Below are 23663 nucleotides of genomic sequence, written 5' to 3'. Positions count from 1 at the left end.
ATTAACAATGGAAGGAGCCACATGATGAAGATACTGTTAATTCATCCCCAAGGCTTAGTTGTCTTCTCCCTCAGAGAGAATTCTTCAGGTGCAAAGGACAAATCTAAGATCATCCATTTGTTGTTCCTGGTCAGAAGATCAATAAACACAGCCAGCAGTTGAAGAAGACCTAGCTGTCTCCTGCGAGGGGCAAGGCCCACTGTCCCATGCATGCACACCTCTATTAGACTTGTGAACTTGTCACCCCTGTTACAGAGACTTGATTGCCTTCATGCTTTTGGAAGAGGATATGGCAACACAGGTCTATATCTGTAGTGAGATCAGAATGCATTACACACCATGCCTATTACAGATAAGTCATCGTATCCGAAGGATTCATCACGTGTTTATGCAACTCCTACTGACAAAAACATGAGTCCATACACACAAAGGGGATGCCTGGCACAATACTAAACCTCAGCTGAGTTTACTCCAGGTCCCTTTAAAAACATCTTCCAAATCCCAGCATTTCAACTGCTACAGATTTTCAGCCCTGCTTATTCATGAAGTGGCATTTGCAGAGGTTACAGATGTATCAACAGAGCTGCCCTCAGCACAACTTTCATTTCTGAAAACAGCCACTGTAACTTTCTTCTTGTGACGTTTCTATTCCTTGGATACCAAGCTTAAATTTCTAGAAACAGGTCATTTGGAAACCTGTACATGTCAGTTAGCAAGGTGTGTTGGGATTGGGTTTTGTGGTCTCACCATGAGAACTGCAGCAAGCAGGCAGGCAGCACTGTTATTCACTCCCAAAGGCTCAACTGGAAAAATAATTCAGTTATACTTCAGTAGCTAAAATACTTCAGCTTACCCAAGGAGTCTGATAAGAGGATTCTAACCTTCCCTGTCACCATACTGTAACACAGGTCATTCTTATTCTAATATTTTAAAATATAAGTGAATACTATAAGGGTGCTGAGATGCCACTCCTGACCACTGCCTCCCCCTGCCATAGCCCTGACAGTATATCCTAGTCTGCTCCACAGCTCTCTGCCCTGTGGTTCTGTTTCCACACCACCCAGCCAACCCATGGCCCTTCAGCTATTATTCATGACCACAACGATAGGATGTGGAACCTATAAATGTAAACCATCATCATCTCCATATTTCTGCCTGAGCTTCAGGCAGGGAGGAAACTCCTGCCTTATCTGAAAGTCCTGCCCTAGACATGGAAGGCTCTGCTGTCTGCCTTGTACCACTGACCTGCAGACAAGGGTAGGCGTGTTTTGGAGGCTGAAAACTTCCTCGTAGCTGCTCCTCTATCATCAGAAGGTGTGACATGCACATCTGGGATATCCAAGCATTTGGATCCACAAGAGAAAAGGTTATGTCCACTTCTCAGGGGGCCCCTCTACCAAACAGCATCTGGTCCTGCTGAGGACAGTGTTTGGAGAAGGTGAATAACATGGCGCAGCCACCAAAGGCTTGGAAGAATGAATGAGGACACTGAGTGTTGTTTATCAGAAACCATAAAACTATGAGGAAAACCACTTGAGCTCTCAGAGCCTTAATGGCCCTTCCTTAAATTCCTTCCTATGGCTACTGAAGCCCTTCAGCTTCCATACCACTGTGATGCTGATCCTTACCAGCATTGTGGTGCTGTACCAGCCCTGTCCCTGTCACCCATCCTGGCCAGGAAGAGACAAACATCTACCTGTCACCTCTATTTTTTCAAGCCTGTTTCCTTGGGGCAGGGCCCTGTCACTCCCCTGCATGTACAGCACCTGGCACAACAGCGCTGTGACTCAGCCACCTTCCTGATGGGAGTAACACCAAAATAGCTCATTACACCCTTCGTAACACCACGGTCAAGTGACCTGGGCATCCTGCAGGAAGCAGGCAAGCACCAAGTCTGACTGAAACCAAGTCTGGCAGTCTCCATCACCAAACATTTTTGAGCTACCCCCCTCTGTTATTGTGAATTGTGAGTTCAGAGACTGTACTGAGGAGTGACCATTAGAAACATCTCTGCCAGGCTGCCAGTACTGGGCGCACTGAGGAATCACCCCTGCCCTGGCAGATGAAAGGGCACAGCATTCTCTTGGTGCAATAACCTGAGCTCTGCATGCAAATCCCTTCCCAGAAAGGAGATGTATAGACATTAGGATACAACGCTCCCGCTTCTGCAGCTGTTCCTTAGTTTAGATAGGGCCAGTAAGGCTCAGAGATTGTTTTCCAATCCCAGCAGCATTTTTCTTTGTTTGGGAGCAACACGTAAAAGCTGCCTGGTTTATGACAGTCACGTTCTGAACAGCACGTTCACCAGCTGAACCTTTGGTTAAATGGGACTTTTCACCCTAAAATGTCCTGATTGCACATTAAAATACTGAAAGGTTTTGCAGAATTTCCTAATAAAAGTGATGATTTTCAACATTATGACCTCAACAATTACTAGTGAAAGCTTCCGTGAAAACAAGTGCTCAGGAATGGAGTTGTTTAGATGCAAACACCTCTTTTAAAAACCTAGCAATAAAAAATCCTGTATCCTGCAGTCCTACTCATTTTCCAGTTCCAAACAAGGAACCGTGTAAAATGATGCATTTTTAAATGGAGCATATAAAAGATCAGATACTATCCATCTCAACGGCAAGGAAAATTCTATCTCCCCCCACCCCGAAAAAAAGCCATGATTTTGACAGTTCCCCTTCACAATAAGAGCACTCCTTGAGAAAAAAACAAACCTAAACCAGCGGTCTGACACTCAGTTTCTAAACCAGGGATGCTGCTGTTTTCACACGCAAACCCAATTCTTGCTGGTGTCTCCTGTCATTTTCCTGCTTGCAGCTGCTGCTCACGGCGCAGCTCAGCTCCTCAGACGCTTGGCTTTGCAGATTCATTACGAAACAACAATTAGCACGTGAGAAAAAAAAAATCCCACCCCAATATTAACTCAACTTTCCAAAACAGAAGAGCAGCCTGGATTTGTTCTGGGCGAGCAAAGAACAACGGCTGTTGGCTGCAGCTCTAGCGGCAGAGCAGCTCCTCCGCAGTGGGATCCCTGTCCCTGGGAGCCTGCGTGCACGCAGCTTTTCCCGCAGAACAAGGGCACCCTATATCGGCACCTGCTCGGGACCTACGGCTGCCATGGGGGTGGGCGGCGAGGAGAGGGTGATGGAGCGATGGAGACGCGTGGCGAGGGACTCCCTGATGCCTTTGTAAAGTTAAACGGAAAACAAAAAGCAGCACATGCTCCGCGGAGGAAAAAAAAGGGGGGGAGGGAATATCCAAACATGAAAGCGAGGAGGGCAGAGAAATTAAAAAAAAAAAAAAGTAGAAAATTAAAAAAAAAAAAAAAGGGTAAAACAAAGAGTAACAGAGAAACCCGAGGAAAACGAGGGCAAAGCGCCGGTGGCAGAGCGGAGCCCGGGGCTCCCCGCGAGGTGTCCGTGTGACACCCCCGGGCCCAGCCCCCGACCGAGCCCCCCCGGGCCCGCGCCCCCCCGGCCCGCTCGGCAACGCGTGACGTCACACGGGGGACCCCGGCGCCGCGCATTGGCGGAGCGGGATGCGCGGCCCCGCCCCCGGGAGGCGGCGGCCAATGAGCGCGGCGCGCTGGCTCCATGTGCGAACCATGTGTCCGCCCGCGGGGCGGGCGCGTCGGGCGCAGCGCCGCTGGAGCGCGCTCCGCCACCGCGCGGGGTCCGCGGCCGCGCTCCGCCGCGGGCCACGGCCGCCCCTTTGTTCCCTCAGCGCTTCTCCCTCGCGGTGCCGCCGTCCCTCGCGGCTCGCCTGCCCGCTCGGGAGACCGCTCCGCGGGGCAAAGCCGCGGGCTACGCGCATCCTCCGCACCCGCGGAGCAGGAGGCTAGCGGCGCGGCTGGCCAGCACCCCGCACCGGACGCCTGCCCTGCCCTGCCCTGCACTGCTCTGCCCTGCCCTCTCCTCCCCGCCGGCTACCTGGCGAGCGCTGCCACTTGCCTACGTGACTCTGCCCATGCCCCGGCGGGGGGAGCGGGGACGTGTCATCGCCTCCTCCCCCGCCGCTCCGGCTCCGCCACCGGCTCTGGCTCCGCGCGGGGCCCGTCGCCCCCCGGCCCCTCTCGGTGCCGCTCCAAGCCCGCTCTCCCCGGGAACCGGAGATGCGCCCTCCCTCCCCGCACCGTCCCGCTCCACTCTCCATCCCAAACTTTCCCCCGGGCCCGGGCTCCCCAGTGGCGGCGGGGGTCGCACGCCCGCCTCTGCCGCGGGGGTGCAGGCCGGCCCGGCGCCCTTTGTCACTGCGTCGGCGGCCCCTGCAGGCAGCCGAAAGTTTGGTTTATTTTCCTTACTCCCCTTGACCGCCCCGCGGTCACGCACACGCGCGGCCACGGCCGCCAGCCCGCACTTACTTTTATTCTCCTTCTCGATCCGCTCCAGGTAGCTGGCGGCCTCCAGGAGCACCTGCACGTTGTAGAGGAAGGTGTCCATGCCCGCCGCGGGGCTCGTGTTGCAGATGTCCCCGAGGGGGCACCGGGCCCCGCCGGCCGCCCCTGCGCTCCGCGGCTCGCTCCGCGGCTCCCTCCGCGGCCGGCCGCGCTTCCCCATGCCCCGCCGCCTCTCCGTGCTGCGCTGCGTCCGTCCGTCCGTCTGCCGGCGAGCCCGGCGGCCGCCGCGGTCCCAGCGCTGCCGCCGCCCGCCCCGCCGCTGTGTCGCCCCACGGGCCGCCGCCGTCCCGCCCCCCCGCGCCCCGGCGGGGCGGCCCGGCCCGGCCGCGCCTGCGGAGTGCGAGCGCCGGCGGCTGCGCGGCGCCCGGCGCGGGGGGGCGGCCGGCGGGGCAGGGCCGGGCTTGTCCCGGGGCGGCGGGGACTGGCGGGTCGCCGCTCAGCAGCGCCGGGATGTGCTACAGCTCCGCGGGGGGAACGACCCCTCGGAAACGGGCGCCGGCGGTGGTGGCACCGCGCCCCCAGGGATGGTGGCACTGGTGGGGGCCCAGCTGCACCCGCCCCCAGGACACAGAGGCACAGCCAAGCCTGCCCTGCCTCTTGTCACCCTGTGTCACCTCCCGCCACTGCCCCAGGGTCTGTCCCCGGTCAGGGACCCAGCGTGACGGGCGGACTGGGGAGCCCATGCTGCGCCCAGCGCTGGGGCGATGGGGCCAGCACTGCAGGCAAGCCCCGAACTCCGAAGGGGCCCCTCGGCGTGAAGCACTAGCGGTTTAATGTCACGTTACTCCTCCTCTATTATGCAGTGCCCCCAGAAAGCTCTCTCTGGGTGCAGACTCTAGAAGCAATTAATAAATTATTTTTTTCCAAAGTAAATCGAAGGCGGAGAGCAGGCAAGGGATGCACCAGCCTCCCTCACCCCCTCCATATCCATCCCTGCAGACCTGGGGTCAGGGCCGGGCACACTGCCGCTTGTTTTGCCCTTGTTTTGCAGTCAGGGAGGTGAGAAAGAGCAGCTGTGCCCGGAGGAGAGAGAGCAGGACCTGACCCAGACTGAGGAGAAGGGCAGGATTTGCACTTCCAGAAGTCATTTGCAATCTCGGGTCCATGAATTCTGAGGGGGTAGGCGGAGCGGACTCCGCGAACACCAGTCTGGCCGCAAGTGACCTCCAGCACCCTCCTGGCTCCCCTTCTGTCCGTGACAGCAGCACCGAAGCACGGTGCTGCGTTTGCAGCACAAAGCCCCGCTCCTGCCCGGCCGGTCGGGTTGGTCTGGTTCCTCTGAGGAGCCCTGTGGGAGCGGCTGGGGAGCAGCATCGCCCCGGAGATGTGCTGGGGCGTGGGGATCTGCTCACACCTGGCTGCCGTGGGGCTCCGCGGGTCTCGCCGGGCTCACCGGCCTGCCAGGGACCGGAACGGGCAGGAGAGCGGAGCAGAGAGGTCGTGGTGGCGTTTAGGAGTGCTGCGTTAGTAATGCTAATGGTACCTGGAGCCCGCAGCATCACGGGGACCTGAATCACCTGAGAGGGGACGGTGCCCCGGACTGCAGCCATGCAATGAAATCCCTGCGGCACCCAACTGCTGGGGGCCAGCGGGCTATTTTTGGGAAGCATGGCTGCAGGATTTCGTCGGTCACATGCCCTTCCCACGGCACATGCCGGGGCCGGGCCAGCTCCCCGTGCAGGGCGGCTCAACACGGCCTCCTCCGTGCCGGCAGCACCACATGGCTGCTGGCACATCAACAGTGCCACGACTTGTCCCATCACTGCGTTTGGCAGCCCAGAACGGGATGGGGTAGGGGGGAGGGCACACAGCATCATCTGGATTTAGTCATGGTCTGAAGAAGAGTGAAGAAGGCAGAGCCGGGTGTGCCGGGAGTGGGGCGGGACAGAACGCCGCTGCCAGGCCCGGGTGTGCTCAGCACCCGCAGGGACTGGCCATCCCTAAGAGCAGGATTTCAGCCGGGAAAGCAAGGGCTGAGCAGAGGTGGGAGCCAGGCTGAGCCACAGGGTACATCCAGGCAAGTGAAGGACTCAGAGTGTACTTGGATTTTATTAACTCCGCTGACTAGCTGAGATAAGACATGATTCCTGCTTTACAAGTGTGCATGGGCACACACTCCCATTAAAACATCAGTCAGAAAATCTCTGGCTTTTTAATTGTGCAGGGGTTGAGCTGGTGATGGGATTGCTCTAATCAACCCCAGCTGCAGCCTCTGGGGACCTGGACACAAGCAGGTGTCCAGCCTGGCTGGACACTGAGGGCACCTCTCTGCTGGCTCACCCTTGGGCAGAAGGCTTTCCATGACCTCACCCTAAAGTACAAGAGGTCATTGCTGAAAGCACACCAAGGGCACCAGAGGCAGCCAGCATCAGATTGCCTAAAAATCAGATGATTTAAAAATCTCAGGCGCTCTCCCAGAGGATGAGGATGTGTATGGCCATCCAGAGTCCATACTGTAGATCTTGTGCCTAATGGCAGCATCCTCTGTTACCTACTGCATTTCTTGGTCCTCTTTGTGCACCTGCACATCTTTTCTCTAGCGATTCTTTGAATGCTTTGTGTGAATTGGTGCTGATTCAGCAGGTACCACTTTTCCCAGTGACTTCCCAGGTTTGAAGCCAGAATAATATTAATTTTGATCCCTTTCCCTTCTAGCTTATGTCCAGGATAATTTCTCTTTAAAGGCACTTCCACAGAGAAAAGTATTCCTGAGGGAGTGGTCCAAGGGCAGGCATTCAAAGGGAACTGGCTCAAGAGGAATGGAGGCTTTAGGGGATGTGGGCTGTGCCGTACAAAAAGAAAAGGGTGAGCAGTGGAAAGCACCCAGAATCAGAGAGGCAACACAGGAGTGATAAGGGAAGAAGTTTGGCAGTATTGCCAGCTCTGCACGTCCAGCAGCCATGGTCCAGCACCCTCATCCACTACAGCCTTCTAAATACAGCCATTTAAGGGCATGCTCTCTTTATTTACCTTCTCTTGTACTTTGTTCAACCTTTGAGCTCATCCTGAAGTCTTACTGTCAATCTTTTCTCTGCAAGGCGATGGGGAAGCTGCTTCTCAGGCAGAGGTGGAAGATCTGAGTGCAGCCCCATGGGCCCATGGCAATGGGAGTTGGGGTGAGCTGGGGTGAGCCACTGGCTCAGCCCCACCACCCACACCACTGGCACAGCCCCTGCTTCCAGGCACATGGCCAAGGCAGCTCTCACATCATGGGACATCCCTGGACCTTTTATCAGCAGCCTGTGGCCACAGGCTGCCCTCAGTACAGTGTGGCCCAGCAAGGGGAGCGTGGCCCAGGGGTGCAGAGGGTGCCCACAGGGATGTTGCCAAATTCACACCTGTAAAAGTGGGGAAAATATCCACCCCATCATTTGGGGATTGGATTGCTTTATTTTGCAATGCTGTATAACATAGCAAGGTGTGGGTTTAGGTAAAAAGCTAACAGGTTGTATCAGGTGCCATGAGAAACCCCTGGGGCAGAGAGTGGGCATCCCTTCCCTTCTGCCATGGGAATCATCTCATGTGTGTGTGTGGTACCCATGTTGGGCTGAGCAGAGGAAAACAGAGCCACTGCTCTGAGCAGAAATGCTCAGTCCCCTTTGGTGGGTGTATTCTGACCTTGTTCTGCTGGTATCACACACAGCAGCTGTTTCCCCACATCGCAGGTGTTATCCATCCAGTTTGTTCCAGTGCAGCACCAGTGTAAATCACCCCCTGGACAGACCTGGCAGGGTTCAGAGAGGGTTTTAAAGAGTGGGAGCCAAGACAACCCTGGATTTTGGTCTGCAAAAGCTCCTGGAAGCACCTGCTTTCTTTCCTTTCAGGCTAATCCCAATGTAATCCCTTTAAAATTTCACCTGCCTTTAAAAGTCTGCTGCAGTCCTTTTGGAAGGACTAACTCATTTTCCAAGTGATAGTTGTGCTGCCTGTCTGCAATGGGCAGGCATTTCTTGCTGCACAAGAGTGATACAAAGATATTGAAAAATTGTTTGGAGGCTATCACGTATCTTCTTTTTTTTTTTTAAATGGACACAGTTGTTGTGGTGGGGATGGGCTAGGGCTGGTCTGGAGCAGCTGTACCCTGGAGGGAGAGGAGATCTCTCATGAAACCTGGGTGACTCCTAAAATCTTGATTTTGCTGTTGGACCCAGCACGTTTTTAGCGTTACTGGCATCACTCCTTGTGGCCCCAGCCCAGTGGTGAGTGCAGGTATCGCCCCTCTCCTTGCCCAAGCATGATTTAATTGGGGTGCAGAAATCTGCCTGCGCACAGAGGTCAGTGAAATCTCATATCTCTTCTTTCACTAGTCAATAATTAATACATGTAGCTCTCCCCTGCAGCACTGGCTCCAGGCTGTCCTGCAGGCCCTGGCTGCCACCTGCCATTGCTGCCTGCTGTCCCTTGTCCCAGGGCGTGACATGGGACTGTGATTTACAGCAGGGCCGCACATCCTTCTGTGTGGCTGCTAGGTGTTTGCATCCCTAAGGGCTCCCTGTCCTTAGGGATGCTGTCAGAGCCTGACTCTCACTGGGCCAGACCCAGAGTGGGGGGTGCATCCAGCCCTCTTTTGAAGCCATTATTACAATGGCCTTTCACTTCCCCACTGCTCCCTAAATGGAACAAGAGATCAGGATAACTCAGAGGTGCTCCAGGAGAAAAGCCCTTGTCAGGGTTTAGGTGCCTGCTCCAGCAGCTGTCACGCAGGCTGGGTCCTCAGGCTTTTGAGCACTCCTGATCCTCTGCTGGGGCTCAGGAAGCTCCGTGGTTTCACTGGGTGTCTCTGGCTGCCCACGCTGCCGCATCGCCTCTGCAATCTGTCCTTGATGCTCTCTCTTGGTGTGTGCTGCAAATAACTAAGCTACAAATAGTGGTGATGGTCCTGCCTTGCCTAGCCATACTGCTTCTCTCAGGTCCATTTATGATGCTGTTATTTACAGGTTCATCCTGCTAGCACCTCTAAAGCTTCTACTTAGTTTCCTTTGAAATCCCTCCTTACAATCCTGTAAGGATTGGTCCTCCTTCAAATCCTGTGGTGCTCCCTGATCTCCTGATCTCAGCATTCATCAGGCAAGCCTGAGCTATAATCTCCACTTTCACAATAAACTTTTTATTTTACCTCCAGCCTTCTAACTGCCCTCCCCACTCTCCATCTTTGTAATAAATAGTAGGTTTTCTGTCTCAGAGGCTGGGAGATGGCACGAGCTCTTCTCAGCTCATACTAGTTCACTGCTGTTCACACTTGGCCTTTCACAGTAGTTGCCATGCAGTTCTGATATAAAAATAATAAAGATTTTTTCTTGCCCACCCTTAAGGGAAAGCACACATATGGTCTGAAATTGCCTTGTGCCAGCAGAAAAAAGGCACATCCCTTGGTGGGTGGATCAAATGCTGAATATTCCTGGTGGGTCTGGGTGGGTGGGCGTGGATGGGACCTGCTGAGGCAGGTGGGAGGATGGATGTGGCAAAAGGCCCAAGAGTGTCTCCCCTGGTGAAAAGAGCCAAGTGGAGGATCTAGTTCTCCATCTGTTCAACTGAAAGCTTTACATCACTCCTAGGAGTACACCAATTGATCCTTGAGTCTGGGCTGGGCTGGCAGATCAAGAGAAGGTCATTTGACTTTGCTCCAGGCAGGAGGATCTTGTAATAGTCTCAGTGTGCAATTTTGCATGCTTCAGCTTTGAGTTTTTATGTTAGACTCCACAATGTGACATCCAACACATTTCTGGGATTTGTGCTTTCTGGGCTAGGGCTGAGGAGCCACTAGGACAAGCCCAGCAGGATTCACTGTGGAAAGAGCACAGAAAGAGGATCCCACACCTCCCAATGGAAGTTTGAGCCTCTTCTCACTTTGGAATGCTCTGTGTCCCTCCTCCCAGCTGGCTTTTTAACTGATGTCATAGCACACAACCTCCTGGTCCCCCTGTGTTTTGATGCATAACCCCAGATGGCCTTCCTGAGGTGGTGGCTGCTATGAAACAGGCATCTCTGGAGTTGTGCACAAACTGCACCTGCTCAGCACCTCATTTTTCCCTTTCACCCCCTCAGGCCTCGTGTCTTGGCCAACTGGCTGCAGAAGATAAAGCCTAGAGGAAAAGAAAGGCAGAGCCTTTACAAGGGGAAGTGTCCTGGGAGGTTTCCAGCCATCCCCACCCTGAGATGGAGCATGCAGAAATGATGCCCAGAGTTTTGGAGAGGCAGGACTCAGTTTTGGCCTCCCCAGACTGTCCTTCAGCAATTCCTTATTTCTGCTTTCCAAAGCTTTCACAGCTTGGACTCACCAGACAGTTTCTACAAAGAGGAGATCCTCATTTGCACAGTAAAATTAGTTTCCTTGGATTTCATGGCTAACCTGGGCTTTGTGGTACCTGGGTCTGGTGTTAAGGTGGGAAAATCCATCACAGCACAGCTGACACTTGACTCCAGCAACAGCAGCAACTAAATAATAGTGAAAAATGACATTCTTCCCTTCCAAGGAGGGAAGAATGCTGGTCATTCCAAATAAAAGGCTGGATGAAGGTTTAACTTTAAAAATTTGTTAAACTTCAGAAAAAATGTCCCGGGCTAAAGAGGTCATGCTCAGACCTGGAGTGACTGCTCGCCTGCCGGCAGAAGAAAGTGTCAGGGCACAGGAAAATACTGCAGGAGCCTGATGGGCAAAGGCTGCTGGGGTTAGGGTGGAGGCTGGGGGGGCACGAGGATGCTGCTCTTGGCCCTAATGGCACCCCACAGTGGGCAGGGGAAGGCAGCCCCTGGCTGTGGAGCCACAATGATGGGCACCAGCTGGGCAAGGGAGCATGTGGCTTGGAAGGGACAATGCTTCCAGGAGCTTGGCTTTGGGAGGAACCTTGGGAGCCTCCAGCACCACCAGCCAGCAGCTCTGCTGGTTCAGTGCAATGCATTGAGAGACAGCTCATGGCTCTTGCAGTGTAATTGCTGTTGCCTAATGATTTCCTTCACTTCTTACAAGCATCTGCCTCCAATACAGCTCACTGCACCTCTGCAGGCCACTGGCAGGCAAGTTTTGACCCCAGAAGCTGGTGCAGGAGGGTTTTCTAGTGCATCCCAAGAACTGAAAAAGCACACTAGTGTTTGGATGCAGTTTTTCTCATTTTTACTTGCTTGACACCCTAATATTCAAATACAAATTGACCAGCCCTGCTGCTACTCCAAGCACCTGGTGCCATAGGGGGAAGGCAAAACCAGAGAGGATAGGCTGGGTCATTTAGTCCAACTATTCTGAGCAGCCACGTCATATAATCCCCTTCACAAATTTCCCAGTCTCCCAGCAGCCCCCACCACTTAATACCCATTTGTTGGTGTGCCAACATTATCTGAGATTTAAAAGATATTTCCTCTCCCCAGTATTTCCCTGCAGCTTCCTCCTCATCTTCGTCTGCCCCCTGTCATTGTAACCAAGCAGGAGGATTGTGCATCCTCCAGGCTGATCCTGCCTGGCATCCTCTGTCCCCACCCTGGCCATGGTTGATCATTGCAGCAGCACCAGGGACAAGTCTCAGCATCCCGGGCCCTGGTTTGCTTTCCACAGTGATCTCACAGGATCCACTGGGCTGAGATCCCCACATCTTATGGCAGTCATGTCACAGCAAAACCCTCTGCTGCTGGTCCTGACCCTTCTTTTGTGCAGGTTCCAGCTCTGCTGAGTGGGGGTGACACCCCCAGCCCTTCTGCTCCCCTCCCCAGCCAGTGCATTACTCACTTTGCAATCCATTTCCTAATCCTCACCTGCTCTGATTCCACTGATGCTGACTCTCACTGTGCTGTCAGATACCTGTCTGAAGAAGACATTTGATCTGTTGCACTGCCTGGCCTAGAAAAATCTCTGGCTGTAAAGACAATAATCAGCATGACCCGTTCATTGCACTTTTAACCCTGTGCCCTTCCCTGTGACTGCTGTTACCCCCAGGACTTGGATTCTGTAGGATCCCCCAAAGAGCAAACAACTTGCAGAGTAAAACCACATGAAATGCCCCAAACCAGTGTGCAGGGCAGGGAAAAGTAACTGTGGGTTCCTGATAGGGCTAACCTGGCAGATACCCTTGCTTAAATCAGCAGCTGATTGTGGGCAATGGCTTTGGCAGGAACATGGTTGTTCTCTGTTACTGATGTGCTGCCCTGCCATGGGTATTCCCCTTCTTGGGAACCCCCTGTGCACCCTTTGTTTAGGGCTCACAAACCCTCTATAAACCTGGGACTGTTGGCTCTCAGATAGGTGGTAAAAGTGAGCAGCAAAAATTGGCTGAGCTTGGTGGCAGATGACTTGGTCCACACAGCCGGCTTAAATCCTTGGCTCTCACGAGACTCCAGTGGTGATTTTCTCATTGCCTGCTCCTGGTGCCAGAGCACTTCACCATGAACATCACTTCAGTGATTCCTAAAGATGCTGTTTGCAAAGGTAGACCTCTAAATCCACCCAGAAATTCTCTCAGCACCTGCAGGAAGTTGATTCCAGAGATCCTGGTTCAAACCCACCCCTGTTTATTTGTATAACACTAAGAAAACACTCCAGGCCACAGCAAAATAGCTCCCTCCCCTAGAGTGCTCACAGCATCTGGGGAGAAAAAATGATTCATTAGGGTGTTCAGGATTAGCAACAGGATTCGTGGTCTACAAAACACTTGGGGTGATTCAGCACTGGAGGCTGAGGGATAGAGATGTGAATGTGCTGTTGATTATGGCAGGTGAAGCAGGAAGGGGACAGAAAATCTCACCTGGGGACAGCACAGGAGGCTGCGGGGGGTTTGGACTGACACAAGCTCAGTGTCAGGAGCTTGAGCACAAGGGCACTTGAAGAAGATGCCATAGAAAATCAGGGTTGATTTGATGGGACACTGAGCTGGAGCACTAAATCCTAGAGGGATGGTCAGGATGTGCCTGCAAGAACAGCCCACAGGGCTACAAAGCAGCTGGAGGAATGCTCTGCAGGGCAAAAGCAAAGTCCTGTGACCTCTGGTGACCTGACCCAGCATCACACAGGATGGGCACCACCAGCCACTTGGGCTGGAGTCAAACCAGTGAAAACTCACTGGATCCAGGCGCTATCCCTGCCTGCTTCCTGCCAAGCCCTGCCCTGCACAGGTTTCACCCGGCCGGGCAGCCAGACACGGCAGAGGGTAGAGCAAAGACACAAATAAAGAGGTTGATGTTTTCCACCCGTCTGTCCCAGCTGCCATGCAGATTGCAGCTGTTTCTCCCCAGTCACGCCGGCCGCAGTACTCGTTGGGTTGGTATTTAATTGCCTCTCCCTAACGACGCATTAGGCAGGGTGTAATTTGCTGGCGCTGGCCAAACAATACAGATAAACCCGGTTTGCACACAAAGGCAGCGGAGCAGGGAAACTCCGCCGGCTCATTCTGCTCCCCTTTGGAGCTGGTGGCTCCAGACATGGGCGGGATATGGACAGACAGACGTCTCGGCCTTGGGGAGGAGGAAGGGGAATGTCAAACAACTGGAGACACCCGCACTGTGGCCAGCCGGGGTGAAGTCATGAGTACCCACAACGTCACCAGGGCTGGGCTGCCCTGTGCCAGCACAGGGGCTGCCCACGTGCTGTTACAGCTCAGCACATCCCTTTTCCTGGCTTTTCTTTTTCTTCTTCCTGAATTTCAGGTGTCAAGATATTTTAAGACTTCTCTCTCTGCTATTTTTTAACCTTAGTGGTTAAGATAGGGGAGATGGCATCTTCACTCCTGCTTGGGAATGACCCAACAGGTTTTTTTAACTTAGGAGGCACAAGGGCTGTCATAACATCTATGCTAGCCCTCAGTGTTTTTCTGGAGGTTGGTTTCAGCAGAAGTAATCAAAAAGGAACAAAAAGGGAAAGCTTCATTCATTCCCATATCTCACCCTGCAGCACCATGATGCTCAGAGCATCCCTGCTCTCCCCAGCTCTGCTTGTACCCCAGGCTCCAGTCAGTGGACAGATTTCACCCAGATGCTGTGAATATTATGAGAGAGTTAAAAATTAGCCTGCCCTTGCAATGCAAGTGCTGAAAAAGCAAAACACACCCTTCCTTGTTCTGGCCCAGGCCACAGACCTGCTTTTATGACCACATCTAATAGAGCCATGTATTACATGAGCAATCCCCAATATTGATACAGAGAGAAGGGCAGTTATATAGACCATGGGTGGATTTTAATGTTCCTTAAATATTTACCCAAAAGATGCTGGTAACCAGAATCGCTGTTAAACAGTTGCAAATTGCCAGCAAGAAGCGAGCTTTAAAATGCCTAGAAATTAAGTAGCACCATTAAAATTAATTGGGGAATTACCTAATTTTAAGCACTCCAGTATTTTTAGGATAGTGGAGGTGTGATCCTGCCTGGGCAGCAGTGAATCCTGTGGATCACCCACTTCATGCTTGGATTTGAAGGAGCCTGACTGCTCTGCCTCACCCTGTAGAGGGAAGACTTGTCTGGGACAGCACCAGGCTCCCATATCCCATCCCCAGACTGCTCAGCATCCTCCTCCCACTGCTAACATGCTGCACATGCAATAAAACCAGCTGCTTTGCCACCAAGTTGCACATTAACACCCACACCTACAACATGGGGTAATTTACGGGAAGCTGGCAGATAACCCTGTCCCAGCACTCGGCATCCTGGCACCAGGCACAGGCACTGGTGTCTGCTCCAGCACAGGAGGAAGCAAACCAACAACAAAAAAAGGAGCTGTTTGTTTGAAGGCCTCTGGAACAGGAGGAAATCAAGGCTGCGTCAAAATGGGAAAGCACAAAGACAGCAGGGAAACGGGGTTTATTTATAAACTTTGAGAGGATGGCTGTGAACAATAGGGTGGGTGGTTTTTATCCCACCAAGAGATGGAAGAGGAGTCTGTGCCCGTCAGCCCCCAGCACAGCAGGATGGGCTGGCTGGAGAGCCCTGGCCAAGTGCTCAGCCTGGGGCTCAGGGGGTCTCCAGAGTGTGGCTCCACTGCCTTTGCAGAGCTGCATCCTTGGCAGGCAGGCATGGGATGTTTCCTGGCTTCCTCCAAAGCCCCACCACACCAAAGTCGCTATGTGGGCAATGGCAAAGGGCTGCACAGTACCCACAGTGCATGTTTCTCTGTGGTTGGGAGCATCCATCGAGGGTAGGTTTGGGGTAGGTCCTGTTCCTGTGCAGCAGTGCTCCTGAGCATGTTCGGGAGCAGGTGATGCAACAGCAAACCTCACTCCTGCTCATCAGCTCTCCAGGAGCTGCTGGTGACTTACTGCACATCCTTGTTATCATCTTATTGCAAAGCTCCCATACCTTCTCGGTGATTTCTCATGCACAGCTCCTCACAGCACTGACTCCTCCTTCTTCACAACACAACCAACAAACTCCACCTCTCTCCTCACCCAGCTAACCCACTCTTTTGTTGCACTCCTCTTCTTATTGGACACAGCTGTGGCCTGTTAAGGGCAGGGCTGCTCCTAATCTTTGGTGATCAGTGCAGCTGCAACTCCTCAGGTATCAGACTACCTTCTGCACTATTTTCTTACATCCTATCCCTCCACACATCCTCACTTCTGGTGGCTTTTGTCTTGTCTGCCAGCACAGTAGAGGTGAGCTATGGCTGGTGGCAAATCCCACCCTGGTGTTTTTTCCCAAGTGTTGGGCTGGGATTGGGCAGAATGGGCAGAGGTTTGGCAGTGCTGTTGGAGCAGCTCCTGTTCACTGTGTTACCACCCAAGGGGCCTTTCACCTCTCTGCCTAAGTGATGTTTAGAGAAGCTCAGTTACGCTCCCACTCTCCCTTGCCATGTCAAATGCTCTCTGACAGCCACAGCTGGATGAACTGGGGTGGCACAGGCATCAATGAGACTGGCAAGGTAACTCAGAGACAGGAAATGGACACTGAACCAACAGGGGAGTAAAGGGATGAAGGGAGCCATCAGTAACTTGGCACTATCCCTGCTGCCCAAAGTGCAGCCCAGGGCATCCAACAACAGCCCCTGGCTGGCAGGGAGGAGCATCCTTCCCACCACTGGAGCTGGAACATGGAAATAGCCACCCCAGCCCCTGGCCACAGCATTTTGGTTAACACAGGAGCTAAGAGGTGCTGCCATTCCTTTATGACTGGAGGAATTGCATTGTCTACATCCCAAAATCCTAAAATCAATTCATAACTGCATCTATCAAATTAAAGGCAGCTGCCAAAAGTGGCACTTGCACACGTGCTCTTGAGTTGCTCCAAGAGCCTGTCTGGCTTCGTGCAGCAAAAGCTATTTAATCTAGATGCTGGGCATGGGCTGCCACTGGGGAATGCTTCCTGCTTGCCAGACCTTCTCCTCTTGTGGGAATATGCCCATACTGGAACTGGAAAGGCAGAAACCAAGCCAAGTGGAGTAAGACAGCCCAAAATATCTGTTTATAAGAAAACTACTCCAATGCCCAAATATTCTCCCATTAGACTGACAGTGGCAGAACAAATTCTGCCCAATGTGCCTCTTCCAGGTCATTTGTGAAGTTAGCTCCATTAAATAAATCCAGGAAGAACCAGCTGCTCCAGCTGAAGGTGAATGATCACATGTAGGTGACATGCCAGCCAGGAGATCAGGACTTAAATGGATGTGGTTATTTATTAGTTGTAAACACTGTTGAATAAATCTAAATAAACTCTACTTATTTATACAGCATATTCCTAATGTTGGCTGGATGCTGCCAACTTTAAAATAAAACTGAAGTCAAGCAGGGTAAATGTTTTAATGCCTCTGTAGATATAATTAGCATGTGTAATATGTATATACAAATATACATAATATATGTAATTATAGGTATTGGTGTTTGAGAGAGCTGTCTAGCCAGATGGAAAGAGTAAGTATTGAAAACACTGTACCTCTGCCTGCTAGAAAGGGGAGGATGCTTATACTCACTGGAATAAGAAATTGGTAGTTCCTGTTTGGGAAAGGGAGTTATTGTCCCACATTCCCATTCTGCTGAGTGGATTTAATAGCCAGCTTCTGTCTTGTCCATCCATTTAAAGAAGGATTGAGGCTGAAAGTGTCCAACATCCAAGGGCAAAGCTCTGTGTATAAACTGCAGCTGCTGCAGTGTGTTCAGAGTTTTCTGTAGGTCCTTTTTGGCACCCAGCAAAGGTACAATTCAGTAGATGAGGTGGCTTTGGCCCTCTGGAGCATCTCTGAGGCCCCAGCTCAGCACCTGTCTGGGTACATGTCTGCCCCACATGGCCATTGGTGCAGAGATCTGAAGCGTCCCCAAGCTTTAGTGCCACTGTGCCAAACACCAGCTCAAGAGACAAGCTCAGGCAGGTCCCCACACTGCCATTAACACTCAGAGACCCTGAACATGGCATGTTTATTAGGGATCAGTTAGCTGCTCTCAACACCCTGGACACAGAAATCCAGCCTTCTGCAGCAACCTCTCCTTTTCCACCCCAGTGGGGGCGTGGAGGAGAGGGAAGGGCCTGGGCTGACAAGATTTCACTGAGAAATTCAGCCCCTGCAAGGTCCTCAAGCACAGCTCGTCAAAATGCTGATGTTGGGAGCTACATTTCCCCTGCAGTTCAGGGATTATTTGGCTCTCCCTGCACCAAGCTGAGGGCTCAACAACTTGCTCTTCTGCAGCTCTCCCTGGCATGGCTAAGTGCTCAGCCTTTCGAGAAAAGCCAGGCCATTAAGTTAAGCACCTCACTTGAGTGGATGTTTGAACTTTCTGTACCTTTGGGAGGAGAGGGATGAGGGCTGTGCCTGCGAGGTCAGAGAGCAGCCAGCAGCTGACATGCCAAAGGTCAAACCCAGCACCAGCTGCCAATGTCAGCCAGGGCTGGGAGCGGTCAGGACCATGCCCAGGACCACGTCACCACCCCAGAGAATTTCACTTGCTCCTTACAGAGTTCAACTACTCACCATCCTGATAACCCAGGGCACAAGTTTTGTTTTTACAAATAACATTTGCAAATTAAAAATTTGCAAAAGCTCCAGCAGAGTCCAGAGACACACAGTTGTATCGAGTTACTGCTGCAAATGTGAAAGGAAATGCACCTGGAATTCAGGATGTGGGAGCAGGTGAGACAGAAGGGTGTGGGAACCTTTGGCACCAGGGCTCTTCCACTGGGGACTCCTGTGACTTCTGGCCCACCCTCCAGAACCACTGAGACGTCTCTGGCTTGTGGGTATGGTTGATAGAGAGAAAATACTGAAAAAATAGATATTATTCTGTTTAGTGGAATGAGTTAAAAAGTTCAAAAAAACTTCAGCATTCTTAGCTTGTTGCAAAAGGATGGAGGGGAGAGGAGGAGTCTTGCCTCCCTGACAAAGCCTGCTCCATTGCTGGATTTTGAAATGAATCAGGATAGAAAATGAGTCCGGCAGCCAGATGTCTGCTTTCATCTCTCTGCACTGGAACTGGAATAAAGCCCACAAAATCTCCACCAAAAATACCTTCTTTGAAAGCGCTTTGTTGGTGGCTTTGCGACTGCGGGGAACAAAGGCAGCAAACGCGAGGGTCTGATGCCACCTAAAGGCCGCTTGAATTCTCACCTCCCAGAGGCTCTGCTTGACTTGGGAACTGTCAGCCACAATTTCAGAGTGTGAACTCTTGTTCACCCTCCAGTTCCCATCATCAGGCATTGTTTTGTTTGCGTTTAAGTTGATCAAACTTGACCGAAGCTGTCCATGCTGTGCACTGCTCCACGTGAAAACTGCCTGGGTGTGTTTGCATGTAATTCTGGCACATGTAAAAAGTACAGCTGTTGTACCCCAACACTTCCAAAGGACAAGGCTGTACAAAAATACAAGTTTTTTCATATTGTATTCTGTCAATCTTTTCTCTTGGAAATTTAAATTACTGCTGGCTTTGAAATTGAGATTAGAAACTGTGGTGAAGGGCTGAGTGATATAGAGGATGGGCTTTCTATCGTTCCCCCAAGAGTCTGTGCAAGTTTGGCCAAGCTGCAAGTCTCTGGCAGAGCAGTTCCTGCAGGCTGTGTGACAGCCAGCATGCCCTCACTGAATGCTGTCCTGGTGCTGCCAGCACGTTGCTGTGCCTGCGGCAACGCCCACGGCCAGGCTGGCACTGCTCCAGCTGCCCACACACACACGGCCAGGCAGCTCCTGGCCACTGTCTTCCAGAGCCCTGCACCTCTGGGAACACCCTGGGCCTTTGAAAGGACAAACACCAACCCAGCAGCAGCCCCATGGGTGAAGGATGTGTTTCCCTGCCAGTCTGCAGAAAGGAAGAGAGAGAACATCGGCGCTCACGTCAGAAGTTTCCATCAGACCCACGTGCACAGCATGGGACACTGGGCCCTTTCTCACTGTCCTTGGATACACCACAGTACATCCTGTTTGAGAAGTTTCCATGGGCTCAAATAGTGAAAACTCAACAGTTTTGCAAACTGGATATGTAGAAAATAGAAAATTCTCAACTACTTGCCCCACAGATGACAGCAATTTATGCCATGTGCTCAACAGCGTGTAATGGACTCAACTGGCAAGGCAGGAAAATATGAGTAAAAATGGCCTATTACAGCCCTAACCATGACGTTATTCTGTCTCCTTGTGGCATCTAAAGCCTGATACACCTCATTCTGCAGATTCTGCAAAATCTGCTTTGCTATGTAACACTTATCTCCAGAACAGCTGGAAGTCTGTAAAAGGCAACAACAGGCAATCACCTGGATGTACAGCTTTATAAATCCTTTTTAATGTTCTTGGGTGGTAGCTGGCATGCAATTCCTCACAGTAAACACTGCTTCTCTGTATTGCTCTCTCTTGGGACAAGCAGCCTAATGACAATAATTATTTCCTATCATATTAATGATCCATTTTGAAGCTCATCTGTCCAAGGGCTCCTACTTCCCAAAACTTAAGTTTTAATGTTTATTATGCCTGTTACAAACAGGCATACTTTATTTCTACCTTATTTCCATGCTTTGGCTTGCAGAATCTCAGATCCTTTGAGTAACACTGTGAAAGAGTAAGATTTAAGTGAAAATGAAGGGTCTGATGTGGTTTGTAGACTCTTGGGAATAAAAAGAACCTGAAGAAGTAAATTATGTATGCCCTTGGCCTTACAGTGGACACTTCTCTGGGTGAATACAGTGTTTACTTTCACATTAGTGCAGCACTAAAAAGATTGTAGATGCTTCTGGAGACAAATTATAGTCAGAAAAATACTAAAATCTTGGTCAAGATTTATTTAAAATGCTAACCCAAAATTATTCTACGACATGGGGACCAAGTTCATCAAACTGTCACCAGACTCGGAGGACTGAATTTTGACTTTCTTGTAAACAGAAACAAAAGGCTGATTTGTGGAAGGATGAGGAAAATAAACATTTGTGCAGTCCTTAAAGTCCTTTCCCAGAGTTGATACAGCTACAAAAACAAAACACTGCAACTTCTGCAGCTTCACAGGCTCCGACATACACCATATGTTGGCAGGGCGTGACACAGATATCTTCAAATAACTTCGCATTGAGCTTTTTCTATAAGGAAACCTTTGTTTTATTAATAATTTATAAAGGGTAATTTCTTTGAGCTATTTCCTTGCTCTGTACTTAGCACTAAAACCACCCCAGTCCCTCATGTCACCTGTGATGCCATGGTGCTGCAGAGCAGGAGACAGCCCAGAATGGGCAAGCACAGACGCCCCTGGGCTCAGAACAACTGCCTGGCAGTGCCCTGCTTTTTACCAAGGGCCTGTCCTCTTTCCTCCCCGGCACCTGTGACAGAGACAAAAGCTGTTCAACACAAGATCACATTATTTTCTTGCAGAGCTCTCAGGATAAGCACAAGCAAGAAGTCCTCTCCAGAATAAATTCTTGAGAAGCAACGTGCAAAATCAAAGCATCTTCTCTACAAGCAAGAGATGTAAGTGCATAAACAAAATGCTGCTATATGAAATCCATCTATTTAAAATACTGTTTATTTGTGATTTAACATTAATTAGCATTACATCTATGAGCAATTTCAGATAACATTTATATATTTTCCACAGGACACAAGAGTTGGCTGGCTCATTCTTTATGCCAAAGCAAGTAAATAGAGGCATTAGCAAAAGGTGCAAATAGTTCACGGTTGCATTTTAAAAAATATTTATGCACATTGCATTCATTTAGATATATTTTTAAAAAAGTTATGAAAAGCGTAGTTCACAGGTTACTGTTTCTACATATGTTGTAATACAACACAAATAATGTAGAACATAAAAAACAAAGTAAGCAACTGAAAGTTTCCACTATGATTAAAAACACTGATTCCAGTATTTAGTGACAGCTAGAAAATTGTTTCCAGGATCCATTCCAACATTGCATTATCACACTTACACAGTCAAAGCTAACCAGCCCCCAAACATGCTATAATCAACATTTTTGCATGCCAAACCACTCTCCAGCCATATTTAACAATTATATATTGTATAATATTTCAACCGGTAATTTGGGAATCACATGGATCTTAAAAGATGTACTTCCTATTGGATGACTGATTTACAGACATTTGACACAGCGAAGAAACCCCTATGTTAATCTCTATGTTTAGTTTGTATTTACAATACAGTAAAAGTACTAAAATGACAATACAAGTAAAAATGAGTAAGTGGCAGTACCACCCTTACCCATGGCACTAGGCTCTGATTTGCTCTGGGTTCATCCAAAGGACAACACAGATTCACGAGACCCTTTTACAACTTGAATGAAACTGAAGAAAAAACCCAAAGTGTTGCACTCTGCATGAATCCATACAAATTATTTAAAACATCTAATATGGAAATGTCACTCTGCTGATTTAATAAAAATATCCCGCAATCCGTATCATATATTTAAAAAAAATAATCACTGAACTTTTACTTTCTTTGTCTCCTCCTATTTCCCTACTATTTCACTTTCCCTTTTAACATTTTTGTTTCCTTCATTTGGTTATGTTAAGAGATTTTTTTTCTTCATTCATTAGCAATACCATGAGAGAGAAAAAGAACAACCCACAAATAATTTTTAAACATGAATCCAGTTCAATTTTATATGCTTTTATCCTTTGATTTTGAAGTCCCTGGATTCCTGAATTATATTTAAGTATACTCTAAACCAAGCATTCTTAAATACACTCTAACTATTAAATGCTTGGTTCACATGCTTATAATACCTTTATACTGAATGGTATACAAACATTTGAACATATAAAATCTTCTTTTTGTTTTGTCAGTTAAACTAAATTATCAATGTTAAGTGTATAAAATCCCCCTTCTTGAAAAATAAGGGTTTCCCCCACCCCAACTGATAGAATAAAAAAGAAGTCTTCAAAAATTATATTTCACTAAAATGAAATATTTGGCAAAAAAGTTATTGAATAATGGAATTCTTTAGACATTTTGTATAATTCCAAATAAACTTTCTCTTACACAGTTTTTCCCCTAGTATTATGTGCCAGTGTATATTATTTCTATATGAGCTAATCTTAAAAAAGATGCAAAGGTGTGCTGTTAATATGTACCCACTCAAATGGGGGTACAAAACCATAAAATATATGGTCAAAAACCACAATACAAAAATGTATGATCTGGTTTCCAAATGAGACAGCAGTTTTAAAAAGTCATATGATCACTCAACAGTAACTTTAATAAAGGCTTTAACTGTACTGAAAATTTTCAGGTCTGCAAAATACTCTGAGCAGAACTGGCTGCTGCATACTGTGATGGTATTTGACCTTGCTATGATGGTAATTGAGCACCTGCCAGTGTAGTTCTACATGAAACTAATCAACGTTTCCAACCCTCATAGCAATTTTGGACACAGCTAAGTGAGAGATGAATTAATTTGCAATTAACATGAAAGGTTTTCTTGTTTGTCTCTTTGTTTGGTTTCTTTAAAGCAAAACCTCTTCCAGTTTCTACTTGTTTAGGTTAAAAGTCCAGTTACTGCACACCCCTAACACTACGCTGTTAATGGTCAACTTAAAGGTTTAAAATGTGCAATGTCTCCTCACAACAGAACTGCACTTACGCTTCTACCTTCTCCTTCTTTTTACTCTTTTTCAGGAAGGATGGGGTGCGGAATTTCTTCTTTTTCTTTGAAGGGGATTTGGAAGGTGACCCTTCGGGGGACAGAGCCTCTTCTATCTTTTCAGAGCCTTTAATGGTAATCTCCACGCTCTCCACAGTACTCAACTGACTGACCCTCCTGGTGAGATCCTCTTCCACATCGTGTGCATCTTCCTTCCCGTTCACCACCACAACTGGCATCTCCACGGATATTAGATTGGCATTCTGGCTGTAGAAATCCTCATGATTTTCTGAAAGAG

The 23663-nt window shown here is 49.9% G+C and overlaps 2 protein-coding genes across 9 annotated transcripts in view; both read right to left on the bottom strand.

The window, feature by feature from the left end:
* Window positions 1-4654, bottom strand: part of MXI1 (MAX interactor 1, dimerization protein) — a 54802-nt gene extending 50148 nt beyond the window's left edge. The window contains exon 1 of the mRNA XM_030951097.1: window positions 4370-4654. Within this exon, the coding sequence (XP_030806957.1) occupies window positions 4370-4565 (196 nt within the window). The 5' untranslated portion in view covers window positions 4566-4654. The remainder of the gene's footprint in view (window positions 1-4369) is intronic.
* Window positions 4655-21272: 16618 nt separating this feature from the next.
* ADD3 (adducin 3) overlaps window positions 21273-23663 on the bottom strand; it is a 92132-nt gene continuing 89741 nt past the window's right edge. For all 8 annotated transcript variants that reach the window (XM_030951722.1, XM_030951720.1, XM_030951718.1 and 5 more), the window contains one exon: window positions 21273-23654. In XM_030951722.1, the coding sequence (XP_030807582.1) occupies window positions 23362-23654 (293 nt within the window). In that variant the 3' untranslated portion in view covers window positions 21273-23361. The remainder of the gene's footprint in view (window positions 23655-23663) is intronic.

The sequence above is a fragment of the Camarhynchus parvulus genome, chromosome 6 (genome assembly GCF_901933205.1).
Source record: "Camarhynchus parvulus chromosome 6, STF_HiC, whole genome shotgun sequence".
NCBI lineage: Eukaryota > Metazoa > Chordata > Aves > Passeriformes > Thraupidae > Camarhynchus > Camarhynchus parvulus.
This window is presented reverse-complemented; position numbering and strand designations above follow the sequence as displayed.